General features: G+C 40.9%; 1 protein-coding gene across 1 annotated transcript in view; it reads left to right on the top strand.

Annotated features, from left to right (window-relative positions):
- Positions 1–673: 673 nt before the first annotated feature.
- Positions 674–20115, top strand: part of LOC124156256 (rho GTPase-activating protein 100F) — a 57692-nt gene continuing 38250 nt past the window's right edge. The window contains exons 1-7 of the mRNA XM_046531075.1: positions 674–844; positions 2400–2585; positions 3896–4234; positions 6266–6559; positions 10682–10963; positions 14470–14742; positions 19058–19330. Coding sequence (XP_046387031.1) covers positions 692–844; positions 2400–2585; positions 3896–4234; positions 6266–6559; positions 10682–10963; positions 14470–14742; positions 19058–19330 — 1800 coding nt within the window. The 5' untranslated portion in view covers positions 674–691. The remainder of the gene's footprint in view (positions 845–2399; positions 2586–3895; positions 4235–6265; positions 6560–10681; positions 10964–14469; positions 14743–19057; positions 19331–20115) is intronic.

Raw genomic sequence — 20115 nt, 5'->3', positions numbered from 1 at the left:
GGTCGTGGGTTTTGTTATCACCAGGATCAGTGATGTTTCCTCTGAACATTAACGCTTGCGGACAATTCTATTAATTAAAAATCTCAGTGCAGAGTATTTTTGTGTAAATTAAATGTCTATACTCATTTCAGTGGTTAAAAGCTGCTATTTTATGCCGATTATATGAATTTTATATTCAAATACGTCTTCAAAAGAATATTATGATTCCATAATATTGCCTTTGACGACCTCAAACTTTCGAACCTCATTCAAATCCATAACATCCACTCCAATCTATCCCTTCGGGAATGCCATTACTTCCGTGGCAAGTATTTTGTGGGGTGTGGTCAAGAATGTATTTCTTGACACAGTTTTGTTAGCTGTCTTCTTCAGCCGAAGTGGTTTTGTGCTGTTGCAGCGCAAAACCACCTCGGTAGCGTAGCATTCAGTAGCGTTGCTGAAAATGAGACATCTGAACTGTCTGATAAACTGAACCAGATTACCAGACGCAACCACCTAATGCCCTTACCATTGAGCAGTTGAACAATACTACCGCTGAAAGCTGAGGTTAAAATGGGAGATTATTTCATTGAACCTCTCTATAAGTTCGTGATCTCTCGTCCATTTTCTCAATTGTCCCCCCACTGTAATGTCTCCTCATTCTGACGTCTTCTCTGTTTCGTTGCAGGAAGGGCGCGATGGCGCTCCGGACATGGCCACGAGCCCCCGCCGCCAGCAACAGCAGCAGGGCGGGGGACAGCCGGGGGGCCAAGGGCAGATGCCCGGCGGCGCGGGGCCCCAGGGCAGGGCCGGCACCGGAAACAGGGAGCCGCCCCCCATGGTCGTGCAGGGCGACTTCCGTAAGGTAAGTACTGGCGTGGCCAGTTGCAACCAAAAGGCCAAGAGGCTTCCGAAAGGACGAATTTACAGAAATGTATCCTTAAACTTTTACTGCTTTTAGGAAATAATTGAAATTTCAAAAAATTATTTTACTCCAATTTTCATTTCAAAAATTTACTTATACCTCGGTACTTCTACGCTCTCTATTTCACAAAATTTCATTGCTACGTATACACTAAGGATACTATAATAGGACTTTAAATTAATATGTTATACTAAGGATACTAGAATAGGACTTTTAATTAATACCAAGAAGTAGAATTTGTAAAGGGTTGTTTTATTTCTTTGCAAGGGATGAGTTCTGTACATTTCAGGAGGTCAGTTAAACAATGAGCTACATTCTTTACCGCCATCATAGGTCAAACATTCTGTGATTGGATTAGCGGTACCAAAGTCCTCCTATCATACAATCTCGCTAATCCGCCATATTTTGTCAAAATTAACACTGCCTCAAATGAAGGATGAAAGGCATTTTTACACATAAACTGGAGAAAATATAATTGATGTTTAAATCGTGTCGAATAATTCTAATTCTTTTTTAATCATACTTGCTATATTTTGTGCAAAATGTTTGAATGTAAGCATTAAAATTTCTCCTTGGATTCAATAATTTTTATTTAATAGTTTTCTTAATATTCTATTTGATTTATTCTTAAAAATTCAGGTGACACAGTTCAACCTTTGTAATGATTCATTTATCTTCCTAGGCATGTAAAGTAATTACTCAGGGAGCAGAAAATTTATTTGGGATTAAAACGAAACCTGAATCTATTTGGCCACTAATTTAGAGCAAATGGCTGACGTTATTCCAACGATCGTGAAATTTTTTTGTGTTTCCGGCTAGAATTTGTGAAACCGCGATGACGATAGAAGAAGAAAATTCACTTTTTCCATTGTCAAAAGGGAATATACAAAGTGAATTTTCTCTTCTCGTACTGTGAAGATGTTGCTGCAGTATTTGTGAGACAACTGTGAGCCGTGCCTCACTCTACGCTATCGGTCGAGCAGCTTGGCGGGTGGTGAAATCCTCCGCCAAAAGGAAATGGCCTCCCGTCGGTAGGGGCCTAACATTGGTGGTGGCAAATGGGCCCAAACCTATATAAGGGAATGCTTGTCCGCGAGCGGTGGGCATTATTTTGCAAGAGCTCTTGTCATGTATTTGGCCGTGAGAAGAGCTGCTCCAGGGAGGCGAGCAAATGCACATTTTTTTTACCACCGCTACCTCTTACAGCCAAGGTAACAATCTTCCATCCCTGTTTCCTACCTCGCCTTTTCCCCGAGTCTTTTAGTTGGTATCGTCACCACCACAGTTCAGTAAGGTAATTTTTTTTGTTATTCGACCGTCTTTTTTGTTATTAAATTTTTGATACCTACTCTGTTCAACCGTGCCTTTTAATTTTTTGAGCTTTACACTCCTCCGCATACCCCCGGGCCCCAAAGTACTTTCAACTGGAGTAGCTGAAATCGCTATTCTTCCTTCCTCACTCTTACGATCTTCGATTTCCACATTTCATCTGCAGGTGAGCGGGATCTCGACGGAGATATTCCGTCAGATCGAGACGGTGGAGAATGACCACCACGACGCGAGCACGGCCGCGGCCCTCGAAGCGGTTGAGCGCCGCGGCGAGATGGTCGTGCGAATGCTGGACCCCAGGAACATGGGACGCGCCGCCGCCGACGCCGCCGCCAAGTTCCTCGCACTCCAGGTGAGTGGTGACCGTGATAGTGCCGTATAACTTTACTTATCCTCACGGCTGACTTTGATCATTAAGGTCTCTTCATTAAGCACCCCATCTGCCATCTAGGGATGTCTTTTCGTCTGTACAAGTCAGCTTTATTTAAGTATTTATTTATTGATTTGTTGAGTTAAGTATTTATTTATTGATTTGTTGATTTAAGTATTTATTTATTGTTTTTGTGTCGATGACGAAGTTGACTCATTTTGGTGAACAAGAGTTTCGGGTAGAATTTGGGTCCCGAATTCTATTTTGGCCCCGAAGACGGGAGCTGGAATGCACTCGAAACTGACGTCCATCAAAATGAGTCAACGTGGCATTAACCTGAAAAACAATTATCAATTTAATCACCATTCGAATACGAATTTATTTATTCTTCATCACTGTGTCAAAAATTAAATTAAAAATTTTAACATATACTTTTCAAATAATTTAAAATTTACTGCGACTAAAATTTTGAAAATGCTTATGGTTGAAGAAAAGGCAGCACCACCATCAAGTCTTAATAGCAATATCTGAATAGTGTCAAATTTGCTTTTGGATTCTTTTCTTGCATCACTGATTAGGCTTCAAACGGTTTGTCCCAGCTGAAGCGAAGCATGAAATGATGTCACATTAATTAATTCCTCCTGCATGCTGTTTCTTGATATTCCACCATTCGTAAAGCTTCAATATTTTAGTTGTTTTTCGGGTTTTAGCTAAATTACTAAAGAAAATGTCTCCATGGCTTCAAGGTTTATCCGCACGAACATAAGTTTCGCTGGTATTCCCTCTGGCGTCTCCAATTCGAGCACCGGATGATGTTTTTCGATAATTAAGAAAGGTCAGTTTTTGCGCCAGTTTTTTAAGTCAGAAGACGATTGTTCAATTGTGGTAAGTATATAAGTATGTAACTTGGCGCCAAAATTGACCTTCATGAGTCGTTTAAAAAACCTCAACAGGCAGTTGACCTGAGAACGATGTTTGTAGCACTAGCAAAACTGTAGCTACACAATAGGTTCCAGAGGGCCGCGACGGACTCTAACGGCCGCGAAAGTTCGCTTGACGAAGCGTAATACGCTGCTGTACTATTGCAGGCGGCATCATCAGGCGATGAAGAGATACATTCATCGACTGATGTCGCAACCTGCAATGGCCGCGAAAGCTCGCTTGAGAAAGCTTTATATGCTGCTGCACCCGAAAGCCTCCGATACTAATGATTCTCGCAGCAAAAGTCTTCGTTTCACCTTAATTTATCACATTTGACTTAATGACATTTCTTTCCCCCCTTTTTATCGCAGGATGCGAGGTACGCCGTCAACTTGGTGGAGATCGTGAAGCGTCCCGGCCAGACGCTGGGTCTGTACATCCGTGAGGGGAACGGCGGGGATCGCAGCGACGGCGTTTTCATTTCTCGCGTGGCCCTCGAGTCGGCCGTGAGCGGGTCGGGATGCCTGGGCGTGGGAGACGAGATCCTCGCCGTCAACATGGTGGACGTGACGCGCATGAGCCTCGACGACGTCGTCATCATCATGTCCATCCCGAGGCGCCTCGTGCTCGTCACGCGGCAGCCGAGGCAGGGAATGGCGGGGACCGCGGGCGGCCCCGGCGGCGGAATGCAGGGGGGGATGCCCGGACAGGTGGGCGTCCTATTACCAGTATCCTATAACGGGAATGTATGACTGGTTGGAAAGCCAAGGGGTACAAGTGATTTTCTCTCTAAACGGAGTTAGGTACAGAAATTGATAAAAAAAATATTCAAAAACTTGATGGCCAAGGTGAATCCATATGAGTGAATCTCACTTCTTTGTTGACATCGGGTGGAAAATCAAATGCACTTCTACATATTTGGTTGATCACGTTTTTAAGTTTACTTAATTTCTGTTAATAAAAACATAATCACGTGTACCCCTTGGTTTCTCAATCCCTCATATGTCATTATTAATATTTACACGCTCAATTTCTCAAAAATATGAAGTGCTGTCCGAGATTTATGTTTCAAAATCTGTGTGATACAATAGAGCCCATTTTCACTTTCAATAGCTTTCATAAATAGATTTTGTGAATCTATTCTCGCTCTATTTAACTCATGAGCAAATATTTCAATGATTTTAATCTCGTCGAGTAACTTCAGAGAAGTATATACGGTTTTACCTTCTCGGAATGTTGATATTTGCTCCTCTAATGAGGCGCTAATTAACAAGTAGCAAAACATTTTTGAATACGTTTAATGTAAGCTCGGAGAAGCCTATATACGAGGGTGGTTTGAAAAATTTCTCATAATGGAATAGAAAAAATGTGCTTAAGTCACTGAAACTTTTTTTAATTTTTCAATGAAGCCAACTCGTAGATAAATTCATTTGGTCCAACGATGTTCCATTACCTTGATCCCATCTCGAAAATGAGATTCCCTTAGGCCTGAAAAATAGTTGTCAACTCCGGCTATCAGTTCTTCGTTTGGAGTGAATCTTCGTCCACCAAGAAAATTTTTCAGTTTCGGGAAGAAATAAAAGTCTGACGGAGCCATATCAGGTGATTAAGGCGGGTTTGGTAACAATTCATACCTTAGTACGTGTAATTTTGCACTGGCGGCGGCACTTGTGTGCGGACGCGCATTGTCTTCATGGAAGATGACTTTCTTCCTTGCTGAACCTGGCCTTTTTTCAAGTACCTTTTGTTGAAATTTGTCCAGGAGGTTAGCATAGTAGTCTCCTGTAATTGTTTGCCGAGTAGGAGTTTATCTACGAGCAGAATCCCCTTCACCCCCAGAACACTGATTCCATGACCTTTCCAACCTAAAGAATTGTTTTTGGTTTCTTTGGTGGCCGAGAATCAGCATGTTCCCACTGCTTTGACTGTAGTTTATCTCCGGGGTATTGTAGTGCCCTCAAGTTTCATCTGTGGTCACAAATTGGCGCGAAATAATCTTTTTTGTTTCTCCTAGATATACCCTTTCAGATGACATCTTGCGAGCGTGAGCTATTTCACGCACTTTCAATCGGCGATCCTCCGTGGCCATTTTCTGCACTTTTGAAATTATTTCTGGAGTAGTGACACAGTTTGGCCGCCAACTGCACAGATCATCATCTAAGCCCTCCCGACCAAATTGAAATTCATTAGTCCACGTGGCAACAGTTGAATATGAAGGAGCAGAGTCTCCCAGTGTATTTTAAAAATTTGCATGAGTGTACTTTGCATCCATAAATTTTTTTTCGAAATACTGAATCACTGCTCGAATCTCGATTTTTTCCATCTTCACAAATCGGTATGCGGAAACAACAACAAAGGTACGTCAACGCCACAGCTCTCTTCTACGTGCACTGACGTGACATGTGTTTACAGGCAACAGCCCAATGAATATCTCGAGAACAACGCGTTGCGCTAGCGCTAACTTCTCGTGGTGATTCCGAGAACTTCTCAAACCACCCTCGTATTATATTCAACCAGATGGATACTCATTTACTTCTTATTACGCCATGTCTTTATCGTAGCTGTCATTCCTCGGGGTAATCCTCCCGTTGATGCATCAAAAGTTGACATCACAGACTTTTTTTAGGGGTCGTTACATTTTATTTAAATTCCGTTGGCATTTCTCGCTAGCATCCTTTCAATAGGGTAGCTCCATGAGGGTTAGTCTATGAACGTGTATGCATCTATTTTTTTATTTCAAGGTCGGGGGCGGAGGTGTTGGGGGAGCGGGTGGGGCGGGCCGCGTTGGAGGCCGCGTCGGGGGCGGAGTGCGTCCCGAGAACCTGAAGCCGCTGCCGCCGCCCGTGGTCGTCATGAAGAAAGCGATGGAGCAGGAGGAGGAGGGCGACGAGGAGGAGGAGGAGGAAGAGGAGGAGGATGAGGAGGACGGAGGCCGCCGGAACGGCCACCGCCGCATGCACCACCACCACCAGGGCCCGCACCACGCACCCGGCTCGCAGATGCAGTCACAGACGCAACCACGAAGGCACCAACAGGTACTCACTCAATCGACGAGACAGCAACGCTTCAAACTCTTCGATATCGCTCCTTTCGGACTTTCTTACAGCTCTAAATCTTCGTTGTGGTTTCCGCGGTGCACTGTGTTTTTTATTTTTTTATTTATTTATACCAATTACCCCCGAAAACAGCACAATTTGGCCTTTACATCAGGAGTTTAAACAATCAACAACAGACGATCACACACACCCATGTCCTGGAAAGGGCTACCTACCCAGGCGGGATTAGAACCTTCGGTGTATTAGGCGAGGACTTATCCCCGCCGCCATCGAAGCTGACAAATTGTTGATCAATGCATTGCGAAAAACAATGGCTCTTTCACTCAATCACCTTGCATTTACATTAACGGCCCCGGTTAAGAAGTAACATATTATCATCAAGTACAACTATCCGATGAAAAACACATCCATACTCCTGAAATCTATTTTCAATCAAAATTATATGCAAATACCACGAAGTTATGTCTGAGACAACCGAAAGATTTAAGTCACCCAGCCGGTTCCTATCGCGTGATCAGATTGGCCTGACGTTCTGCGACGCCTGCTGGTCCTTATATCAGAGGAAATATTTAACCTAAATAATTAGTTCTCTCTCTTGAGATATTTATTTGCGTATGTTAAAATTACGCCGCCGCGACGACGACATTGAAGAGTATCAAATGACGCAATGCCTAGTTTGTTCAGCATAATAGCGCGAATCTTCCAAAATTCACTCAAATAAGAATTCATGCTCATTATTCATGTTTTATTTTGCTAATCAATGTCTAGTCTCAATTACCAATGCGTCCGTTGAGACTTTTTGCTTGGGCGCCTCCATACACCGCTAAAATACCTCTGGACGCCGGCGCCATTGTATTCTACTGTCAGCGCGAACGTCCAGTTCATAGGCTTCGCTCGGATTTGGTTTTACGAGGTCAAGTAAATTCGTATAATCACCTGGTTACAGGTTCATCTTCTGTACTCTGACGGTAAGAACTAAATACTGCAACTGTAGATGAGTGTAATATATAAAATAATGCTGGTACAGCTTTAGTTGATGGACCGCGTTCATCTATACCTGTGCTCGCTAATATCCTTTCGGGATATCATAACGGTCGTCTCTCATATATTGTCGTCATTAAAAATAAAAAATAAAATATTTTGGGAAAAGTTTTTGAAATTATCTTTCGTCAGGTACTCAAAAAGGCAAGTGATTTCACCATTAAACGCCAATATAAGGTTGGTGCTCATCCAAACAAATGGATATGTTGTGACAAATGGGATTTAACTTATATATGAGTTTAAAAGTGATTGTTTGATTGTTTAATATAAAAAAAACGTATGCAAATTTTCTTACTTTTAAGGGTATTTATAAAATGATAGTGGAGTAGTAACAACAGTAGTGGTATGGATGGGAAGTGTTCGAGTAGAGTACTCATACCGTCAATTCATCAAATGAGAAAACTAAGATAAATAATACTTTCCAAATATTTGAAAAGGGGTATTTGTTGAATTATAATATCATTGTATCTATATTTTGCGTAAAGAATCATTTGGCATGATTTTTAAGTGGCTCGATGCGATCAACTAACATTTCTTCCTCAATAAACCCGAAAAAGTTGAGCAAACATGTGATGCTTTTCGTGAAAAAAGTTCTAGGTCCTTTCACTGGGTACGCCATTCAACTGTTCTTTCTGAGTTTCTTGGCCAAGCAACGCAATTTAAAAATCGTATTTCCAGAGTTTCTCAAGGAAGGGCGAGAGTCTTTTGAAAAGTTTAGATTTGCCTTGTATCCCTTATTTTCCACTCCAGGGAAATAGTTTTGGATACTAATTTCCGACAAGCATTTCGATTCAACTAGACTACTTTTCCCGATGGAAGTTTCCAGTTGCTTTCCGAGATAAGACGAATTTTTATTCTCGTTCTTTTGTTTCCATTCTGATTGATTCTTCGTTAGTTTCACTCTCGTTAGTCAAATATTCCGAGGAATCGAGTGGAAGTTTGTAATGAGTAATTTTTATTATGCTTCTGATTAAGAGCTGAAATTTTGAATACGCTAATTATTATTATTGTTATACACACAAACTACTGTGAACAGTTTGGTCATACTAATTCAAGTGTATAAACCAATATGACCGGTTTGACATAGAACTCAACATTTTACTAATTTGATAATAGAAAGAGGGGATTCTAGATGTGATTGTGAGTCAAATTGTAAGGAATCAATAATGTGAGTAAATTAAGTTATTTCTAAGCTGCAAGACTCAGTAGAATTTCAAATTTATTGATTTTCCGTGTAAAATAACCAAATATCTATTTTTTAAAGCGTGTTCACCATGGTTACACCATATTGGCGTATAATTGGGAAATCAGTAGCTTTTTTGTGAGTCTGTACACAGCTAATATACTTGTAAATATATACCATATTATTACCGCCCCTGATAAAATAAGGCTACGGAAGATTTAAACTTTTCTTTCACCTATTAAATGAAAAATCACTTTGCCTGATGGCAAATACATTCACCCTTAAATTACTAAACTTATCGTATTATTGAATTTATTTAGCCCAGGCATTTCCCAGCAAGACTTTCATGCATAGGCCTAGTTCAAATCATTCTTTTTTATATCGAAATCTTCATGGTTTCTGTGCAATAGGGATGAAAATTTGAGTGTGGAAGTTAAAAAAAGTTAAAGGAGTTCGAAGGAAAGGTAAATTTCGCAGAATGGATTGACAATAGTTTTTAGAATATTGACATTTACGTAGTACCTGGATGCATTTTACTTTATAGACTATTATGATAGACTTCGATATCTTGAGGGTGTTTGGCTGACATTATCAATGAAATTTACATATGTAATTATATATCCATATAAGCAGTTCTCTTTTCAAAAAATTCCCTGAACAAGCTGTATTTTAGTCCGTTTCTTCATATGCATTCCCATTCCCTAGTTTCTCTTCATTTACCCTCACGACCCCTTAGAATATCCCAATCCCCTTTCTGCGATTGAATTTGCACGGCCTTGAAATTGTTGGAAAAATATTGTCTTAATAATGATGCGAAGTGTAGGTAGGGTATTAGAGCAATGTATGCAAGTATCTAATAAATAAAGTGAAAATTAAAACAGTTTACTTTTTTAACCATTGCAAAGATGGAGTCCATGATGTGGGTGGGATTCCAAGAGGCCTTCAACATTGCTGACCATGGTGACTATAACGACAAAGCTCATCTCTGTTCCTCCCTGGCTCCTTTACTACTCCGTTTTCCGTCACACATGCATGTATATAATATATATATATACATATATTGCTTAGGTTTCAATGCGTAAAGTCATCATCATTTATCCTCCAAGTTTAAAAACATTAATACGCTGTTTAAATTACCTATTGCTCCCCTTTAAAACATAAATTTGGGCATAAAGTTCTCCCATGAATTGCAATTGGCAATGAATATGTTTTTTACAGTCCTCGCTCGGTGATTCAACTCCCAACTTGGTTGATGGGTGAGGGTAGAGCTCGCCCCGAGTTAAACCACTTGCGAATTTCACACAATCAGAGTAAGGGGTCAGGACCACCTCGCAATTCGAGGATTGTTTTGTAGGTGTCTTGAGGCTTCATTCGGGATTTGAATCCGGGACCCTCGATCAGCAGCCTAGCGCTCTATACACTAGACCGCAACGCTCGCCCTTTGTGCAGATGTCTTACCAAATACCTAACATCCTCATAGGTTTTCGATGGGCCGTAAACCGTCAATAATACTCAGCCAGCAATTTTGAATGAATAAATTCTACTGCGGCATGCAGGTGTTTATTGCATATCTCTTGTTAATGTAAATTTTAATACTGCAATAGGTCATTTCAAGGCAATTTTCGAATGCAAAATTGTCTGTTTCTATAGTGATAAGTCACTGTAGTGACATTCAGTTCGGAATTATGACAATTATAGCGAAGTGGTTTCGTTAGCGTCGCAAACACGAAGAGTCTTTGTATTAGTCTTTAATTTTTTTAAGCTTGTCACTTTCACGAGGTGATGCCGGACACTATCTCCTCTTGAGGCCTCTGACCATCAATCACTCCCATGGAATGATAGTGGATCTTTCCTCTCTTTCCTTCGTCGCACCTCAGGTCCAGAAGTCGAGCAGCGTGCACGGAGCGTTCCGCGACGCGGCGGAAGAGCCGTACCTCTACTACAACTCTCGCCCGGAGCACCAGCCTCAGCACCCACAGCACCGCAACGCAGGCGGCCAGCCGGGTTCGAACATGGGCGGCGGTTCGTCGTCGCCGTGGGCGTACCAGCCGCCGCCGCCCGTCATCACGGAGCAACCGCGCCCCGCCACTCTCCCGCAGCACTTCTCCACCTCCTTCGACCGATCCTACCCCAAAACACTCGAGTCCCTCGCCGAGAAGGTGAGTAGACCGCTGGCGCCCCCGCCGGAGGGAGAAAGCACCCATCCCCACGCGCCTCATCGCCACCACCGCACACTTATGAAAGGCATGCTACGCACCATCTGCAATGCTATGAGCGAAAGACGCAAGCTTCTTCTATGCGCATACTCACGCCAGCAGCTGAGCTCTGTAGTTCAAACATACACATTCGGTCTGGCCTACAGGGACACTGGACAGGTGGACCAAGCAGGACAGTTAAAAAAAAATAAAGTGATGGATAGTACTACATATTTTACCCTAATTTGATTATTGCGGCTATCAAAACCCTTCCTCGCCTTGGTTACAAGAAAATTTTGTCCTGCATGCCAACGTAGTACAATTATCGCATCAGCCAGCAACGGCGAGACACAGATTATATAGATCCAATAAATAAACAATAAGCAAGTCTAAGTTCGCTGACCGTCCGCACACGACTGACGAGCTTCCTAAACTAGGTGGGCGGACATAACCGATTATGGCCGATGTATAAATGATGGCCTGGTGGTGCCACAGTTATGACTTTTGTTGCGATAAATTAACAAATTATCGATTTTCTCAGTAATTTCTATACATAGCATTTTAGCTAGATATGGCTTAATCAAAAATGGCTTGAATTAGGGAAAGAAGTTATTTAATAACTATGCTTAGGGATAAATAACATACTGATGGGATGTCTTCAGCAAGTTACTAACTCCATTTAATATACTTTCATGAAATTCGGAGACCTCAACTACAAAGGTTTTGAGCTCTGTGTGTGAAAGTACAAAACTCCCCTGAAAACCACCAAGTAGTTCCGTGGAGGCGGCGTTAAAATTTAATTTAGGTTCAATTTTTTTCAAGTAAATCTCGTAAAATCTGTATGCAATCAATCAAAACTATTTCATGTCATTTTATGAGTGTCAAGTCATGCCATTTTAAAAATTATTCTTTGTATACAATGAGAAAATGAAAGAGTTAGGTAGTTGATTGATTCGCATAGCCGCTGAGGAAAAAAGTGAAATCGGTATTCTTGCAGTTTTTTTCCTAGAATCCCTTGAGGTTGAAACTTTAGGTACTGTGTATGAGGGCTTAGCAAATGAAAATTTCCCCCGTAGATTGGTAAGAGGCCACGTAGCTTCACGTAGGTTCGCATGGCTTGCCTGCTGTTTCTTCAGAGATATTCCTTTCGAATATTTCATGATACATAGTTCTCTCGCTTAGCATTGCATTCGGTTTATGGCTGCCTTCATACCCCGCATGTGCAGCAGATGATCTTCAAGCGAAGCACAACAAAGTCACGCACTTGAACACGGCACCGAAGTTCTTGCGGGATAAAAATACGCGAACGAAATCTGCCGTGAGATTCCTCAGCATAACTTATCATCACGCAATATTTTTTCTCCGGCCGCAATTAAGTGATTGCGCTCGCTGTGACGCAAAACAAAACGACTTTCGTTCTGAGTGAGTCAACGGATTTTTGCTCTCTTTGAAAGGCTCGCTTTTAATGTTTAATCTCAAAAAGATATATATTATCCGAGACAAATAGAGTCACTTGACTATTTTTTGAGTGCTTATTTTCATAAAATCGTGCACATTTTCCTGTATTAACTCTAGGCACTTTATTTTATAACTTTCGTGGCACGCAACCTTATGAAATGTATAGCGTGCAAGCAGAAGCCTTCTTTTTTTCAGCTTTCGTGACTTAAAAAAAATACGGATATTGCCATCAGATTTTTGCTTCGATTTCTCAGTAGACTATTTTCAGCAAACTTGCAACTAATTTCCATTGAATTTATTGATGCTAGGATTATCACGCACCCTTACAAAGCTTTTGCTTCATGATCACGAACTTGCATGAAATTTTGCATAGATGTTAAGCTAGCAGAATGAACCACCACTGCTTTTAATCTCACATAACTATGTGTTTTGTTGTGATTTGCCATGTGTTTGGATCCAGATTTGGTATGAAATTCACGCTGTCATTTCTTACATAAATTGCCTCATAGTTGCTCATCAACATAGTTGTGAAACCATTAGTTATATAATCCCAAAATAATTGTCATTTGCTTGGCGTGAGCAATTTTCCCATAATCATTCCAATCTGGATCCCAACGTTGAAACAATGACATTCTAGTTGCAATGAATTTTCACCTTTTTTGCACTGAGCTCACAAAAGGCTACAATGTGGTGACTTTGATGTTAACACAATTGCACAAAAAATTAACCTTTGCACTAACTTTTGCTCTTGAAGTTTTAAATGCAAATTTTACAAGGCACTTTCACGCATATATATGTTCTCACTATGATCTCAACTAGACATAATTGTTTTAACTCACTTTATTAAGCCTGTCACTGTATATTTTTTAATCAAAGGAAAGTTTGATGATTTATTGAATGAGATGTTTTTTTATTATTTTCAAATGAGTGACTCACACGCAATATCATTATTGTTATGTATTAGTGTCACGTAGCCCTCACTCTCACTGTATACTGCACTACTGTAGCCCTTGTCGTTGTTGCCTTGATATTATTATTGTTATTACTACTATCCTCCTCATTAGGAGGATGCATCCCTTCAGCTCGACCATTCTTTTTTTAGCGACGAATTAATCACTTTAAACTACGGTCTCAATTTTTTTTATTTTTAGGGAATGTAAAGTAGGCTCTAATGAAAATTCGCCGGTATATCAAATTTAAAACTTACAGCTTGGTAATTCCTAATTTTTTAAATATTTGATATGGAGGCAAATTTTGAGAAAAGCCCACTCTGCATGCCCGGAAAAAGTTAAGAATGGGAAAAAAATAGGCTTGGTACGTTCAACGCTGAGTTTGAATTTCCGATCATGTTTTCGACACTGCTATGTCATTATCAAGGTTACACAAGGCCTTTTTCGACGTGACAGTGTGATGCAATGATCAGCTTTGAATCGTCAGTGGGGAGAGTAACAAATGAATTTTCTTTTCTGATTTCTGGATACTACAAAGTAAAGCCAGAAACGTTATAAATTCATATCGGGATTTTATTCCGGTAATCTCCTCAATCTACATCGCCACCTACGTTTCAACGAAATCCTTTTGCATCGTCATCACTGGCCCTGGTGACGATGGAAAATGATTTCATCGAAACGTCGGCAGCCATGGAGATTGGTGAGATCGCGACGGGTGGAATCGCGAGAAGAGTTTACTACCACTATTCGCCGGGAAATGAATTCATTTAAAGTCATTCTGCGGGAAGTGAAGTCTAGTAGAAACGTTATGGAAATTAAAAATGAGAAAAGATTCACCAATTAAAGACAAAATAGGAGCGGTCGAGCGAGATAAGGAGGGATGTGTCTTCTTCAAACCCCCCTCCCCCGCCCGTGATGACCCCCCCCCCCCCCCATCGCCGTTGGCTCGGTCTCTCTTCTGCACACTGACACTCACCCGCTCTGTTCTCCCCCTTGACCTTGCATCTATTTGTTTTTGGGGTATCTCCTCGCCAGGGGTGCAATTCCCTCTCGCATTACCAGGTGCACACGTTCTACGGGGGCCCGCCACCCATCTCGAGGCGCCTCAGCCAGCAGGCCACCCCCTCGCCCCGCTCCCTCTTCGGGCAGACGCGGGGCCCCGGCGGGCGGGTCCTCCGCTCCGGCAGCGACCAGCACCTCGCCCGCGTCGACCGATCCGACTTCGGCGCGCCCTCGCCCGGCGACCGCGGGCCCTCCTCCGCCGCCGGCGACTACGGATCCCTGCTCATGCTGCACCGACGCCACCACCCCGCGCCGCTCCGATCCAGCCTCAAGGTAGAGTACCGCCCCGTCGCCAATGACCACTCCCGCTGCATGCAATGCCAATTTCATTTATGCCCGCCACATCAACGTAAACCACTTAAGTCTTCCCCCGTTTGTAGGTTGGATTCAGGGGCAGATAAAGGGAGATGGGTGCGGGTAAATATGTTTGCGGCCTGTAAAAATTCGATGGCTGCGGCATTCGGGCGCATTTTTTTAGGCGGTCTCTATGGCGCGAAAGTCATAAAAAATGGAGTTATAAGGATTAGGAAGTGCAAAGCTGAGACGGATAATTGAGCATTTACTCTTGTAATGAGCATTTTTTGGGAGATTCATATCCTATTTTCAACTGAGAGGGCGGCGTGGAAACGTTTCATGTTGTCGGTAGCGCCCTCATCTAGGTAGGTGCCGCCATCTATTCCCACCCCAGCCTCGGTGGCGCCGTCCTCGTCTGCCAATCTAAAGGTCGTGGGTTTGTATCCCTCACTAGTGGATTTACTATCATCCGGAGCATGGATGTATGTGACTGTCAAACAGGTAAATTTTAAGAAAGGACTATCAACTCCTAAATACTTTTAATAATAGTAATAAAGACGACATTATTATTCACAACAACAACTTCACCCTGCTATTTACAAGGGTTTTAGGTTTATGATATGAATTAAGGCCAGGAGCCTCAACGCGATAATCACGACGAATCCCTTTCTTGTTCTTAAGAGAAGGGAAAGAGAACTCAGAGCTGTCATTTGAAAGCTGCCATCAGAGAAACCTGGAAGTTGCTTTTCTCAGAGAAGTGGAAGACCTTTCCATGATTTAGAGGTGATATAGAAAATTATCTTTAGATAAACACTTTAATCTGTCATCATTTTCTCCCTAAGAAAATCTGTTATCGTCTAAGAATTAATTAAATGGGTTTTTTAATGTGAATCAAAGCATTCTTGGTTCTTTACATAGTATATATTGATATATTCATTCAAGCAGATAATAAAACCAAACCATTCAATTAAATTTTTTGAGCCATTTCTGAATTAGTAAATCACGCTTTGTCGATGAAATTTTACGATTATCGATTATCTTGATTACCAATTCATCATAATGCGGATTCCAGATCAAGTGAATAATTAGTTTCCATATGCATCACCATATATTTAAAAAAAATCCTTCCGAGAATAGATTACAGGCTTTCCCTTGAAGTTTCTAGCTCTTAATGTTGTAATATTATTCCCTCTTAAGGTTTTTATGTTGTCACATCCGGAATATTGTAAGGTGTTACTCCTAAAGTTCCACCAGTGTCTAAAAACTGTATTGAAAAAAAGTTTTTCAGTCCATCTGAATTGAGCCCTAGGAATTACTGGGAATTCTCATATTTACGATCTCGGGGTCGAACCACATATTAGGTACAGATTTTATTGCTCCTATGTCCAAGAAGTCTTTTTAGGCACGTCTGACCATTCCCTGTATCAAATTGCATTAACGTATGTAGGGATGGATTATGCTATAAATTGTGGTATCCCCATTAGGTACCAATCCAGGTGCATACAATATTTCACTTATTTATTTATAATTTATCCATGTTTTATTTCGGTAGATCAGTGTTTTTAAGGAATAGTTTTATTGGCAGTTAAAAAATATGTTTGTAACAATTTGGGAGAGTATGCTACATGGTGCGAAATGGCGTAAAGGACTATAAAACGCTATTGGGTTCGGAAACCAATCTCTCGGCAAAGCCCTCGTTTAGCGAAAATTATTAATTGCCGCAGGTTGAGTAGCAAGCGGAGAGATCGATATAACCCGCCGTGGAATCACCAGCCAAGGTATCCCGCTCCCTTAATATCCAAAGGGAGAGAGCAAGTGAAAGGAATTCATAGATCGATCGAGGCCTTCATTACAGGGGTCTAGTTTGGGATTATCAACTTCCCTCTGACGTCCGTACGGTCTTAAATCAGCCGACGCGGACTTTAGTGGAGTGGTTGAATAATTTTACATCCTTCCCTGAGAATAGACCTTTTTGAGAATAGGTCGCACTGGGCTTTGTAAGGCATTATGGATACAATTCTCGGTTTCCCTTGAAAAAAGCACGTCGAGTAATGCTCTATAAACAATTGTCTTGTTGGTGAAATAGTTTATTGTTGGCATAAAGAAGGTGGAATCCTTATTGAACCTATAAAACATGGTATATATTCTACGAAAAGTATCCATAGTTCGTGCAAAAAACTTCCCTCCATCATGTAACAACACTTCCCATTGTTACATTTCGAAAGTTTAAAGAGAATATTTATCATCCTAAAAAATATGCATATCGCTCCTTCCTAACGTCGGTATTTAAATCGAATATGGGGAAATTAAAATCGCTTTCGTTTAACCTTATAGAAGGCAGTAACTAAACAAGATCCTCCACACTGTGATTGTGTATTGCCCTAGGAGGTAGGTACATTTTTAGCACGTATAAGAAATAGCCTCGTTTGTTGTAGAAATATATTCATTACCTTTAATATTACGTATTGGCTCTCTTTTACGCTGTAACCAGTACTAAACAATACCATTACGTAAAATTCGTACTTAATTCTTGTTAAATAAGTATTTCGTCTGCTGATTCGTATTTCCTCAGAATCACGGACTGTTTAAGCGCGTATCTCTTTAATTATTGATCTGTTGGATCCACGTCGCCTCACCATTCAACTTTCGCCCGTTAAAATCTTTCGGGATGTAACCAGTATTTTTTCACTTTTTATACCGAACTATTATGAAATGATTGTTTGGATTACAGTATCCCTCAAAATCAATACCATATGATACCTTATCATGAACTTATACAGTAGGAAAATGATATGCATTTCAAGTAAGAGTTCATTTCAAGTAAGCAGTAATAAACGGGATTTGATGAGGTTCTTCAGGTAATATTTTTAAACAATAATTACCTCTTTATTTTGTTACTGCGTAGTGTAATTAAATTTACCCGCCATTTCATATTGCGTGAAAAGCTTTGTACCACTTTTTATATTATATTCAATACTGTATTGCTTATCATTTGATTTCTCTATTTTATCATTCAGCTGGCAAACCTGAGCGCTCATTTACTGTTTTCTTTATCTCTTTATCACTCACTGGTCATAATGCTATATTTTTGTTTTATTTAGTTATTATTTTTGTAAATTCATTTTAATATTTTACTTTTATGGTATTTAAATCAAAGCAGGAGATTCAGGGCGCTAAAAGTTAATTAAATATGAGAATTATGCACGGACTCCATGGATACTTTTCGTAGAATATATATCATGATCAAATCATGATTTATAGATTCAATAAGGATTCCGCCTTCTTTATACCAACAATAAACTATTTTACCAACAAGACAATTGTTTATGGAGTTTACTCGACGTGCTTTTTCCAAGGTATGGTCAAAGTTATAAGCCATACATATGAAATGAACATGAATAGATTTACGAGATCTCGTGTTTAATAGAAAGTTTTTACCTTTATGCTTCCTATAGTATTTGATCGGTTAACTAGAGAAATGTACATCATGCAGTATATTTAAAAATATATCTTACCCCACAGAGAAACATTATCTGTACAAAGAAACGCAAAAAACATCCTGAAATGATTACGTTTCTACAATCCTAATATGATTTCATACGCTCCATGCTGTGAATGCATGGTGATCTCATTTCCAAATATTTCCCCCTCAAGCAAACCTCTAGCCTAAATGGTATTTCATTTATGTCAGTGTAAGTTTGTTCTGCGATACATGCTTATTTTTAAAATTGAAATTTACATTCCAAATATTTTTTATACCGCGGGAAGGCTAATTCCGACCATATCACATTGTATTTATTGCTACCTAGAAATCTATTATCTACTGCAAAGCCTAATTTCATTGATTGGTTCAAAATTGCGGCATAAATCTTCAGGCTTGGCTATGGAAGTGGCAGTATCTCTGACAGGAAGTCGATAGATATGAGTTCAAATGCCATTTAAGTCAAACAACAGCTTTAGCAGCAAATGTTCTCTTTCGCGCTGCAATATCAGTGTGTCTCCATTGTAATAAACGTTCCAGTTTTTTTCCGTATCAGTCGGCTGATTGTAATGTCATAATTAAGCTTAGCCAATTATTGCTTTACAATCCAATTCAAATTAGAAAACAATCTCTAAGTGAATGCTTCCAAGTTTTCTTTTCAATATGACCATTAGCGCAGTCGCATAGCGTACTACAGGACTCGAATCGAAAGATAACTGGAATTCTTGAATAGAGACTAAGTAATTGTTTGAGCAAGTGATCACATCATCGTGTATTTGAAATAACGATGATCAATAATATTCCTTTTTGCAGGGTTCGGCGACAGGCGGTGGTGGCAGCTACGCAGGGCGATACGCAACGCTCGGTGGCAGTTCTGCGGGGGGCAGCACGCTGCGGTCTCGGCCACCTCCGCGGACGAGGCCGGGCTCGGCGGCGCCGGCCCTCGACTACGCCTCCGACACGGAGGCCACGACGGCGTACCTGGGAATGGCACGCTTGCAGGCGCGGCAGCAGCATCACCGGGAACAGAGGGAGCAGAGAGAACGGGAACATCAGGAGCAGCAAGCCAGGGCCGCGCTCGGAGCGGTTAGCAAAACCCAAGCTATTTATATGTATTAGCGTTATAAATTTGAACGTAGGTTTTCGCAGCGAGAGGTATCGTTGCTAACGGCTTCCGGGTGCAGCTGCGTGTTGCACTTTGTCGTGCAAGCTTTCGCGACCGTTACAGGGCGCATCATCAGGCGATGAATGGCGATGAACATTCATCGCCCGATGATGCGCCCTGTAACGGTCGCGAAAGCTTGCACGACAAAGCGCAACACGCAGCTGCACCCGGTAGCCGTTAGCAACGATAGCGTAATAAATCTTGTAACACATACGAGGAAGCTCGATCGGTCTTTTTTCGTGGCGTATTGTTTTTCATAGCTATCGCAGCCGCTTTTGAATGAGAAAGGACCCTTGCCAACCTTTTCCTATGACCAAATTATGAAAATTCAATCTGATTTTTTTCTTTCGTTCCTACTAATGAAAGTGACGTTAATCTAGCTATTGTATTAAAGGTGAAACGGATGGTGGATTTTGTAAAACTCGAATCGTTGGCTTGAGTGAAAAATAATTGAGTAGCAAATCAATAAAATAACGTTTAACTCCTACGAAGTAAGAAGGTATTACATTTATTTTTATTTTATACAGGGAAATATTGATTGATTTCTGAATAACAGAGTACCTTTTGAGTGAGTAATAGGCCACGGAAAAAGACAAAATATGTTCGTTTGAATGAGGGTCTCATCACTCCTGGTAGTCATGCATAATTTAATGATTTCAAAAAAATAATTTTGCCAATTCAGATCACATTATTCTTTCGTGTGTAT

This window comes from Ischnura elegans, chromosome 1, assembly GCF_921293095.1.
Source record: "Ischnura elegans chromosome 1, ioIscEleg1.1, whole genome shotgun sequence".
Lineage (NCBI taxonomy): Eukaryota > Metazoa > Arthropoda > Insecta > Odonata > Coenagrionidae > Ischnura > Ischnura elegans.
The sequence above is the reverse complement of the archived record's forward strand: the minus strand, read 5'-3'. Positions and strand labels throughout refer to the sequence as shown.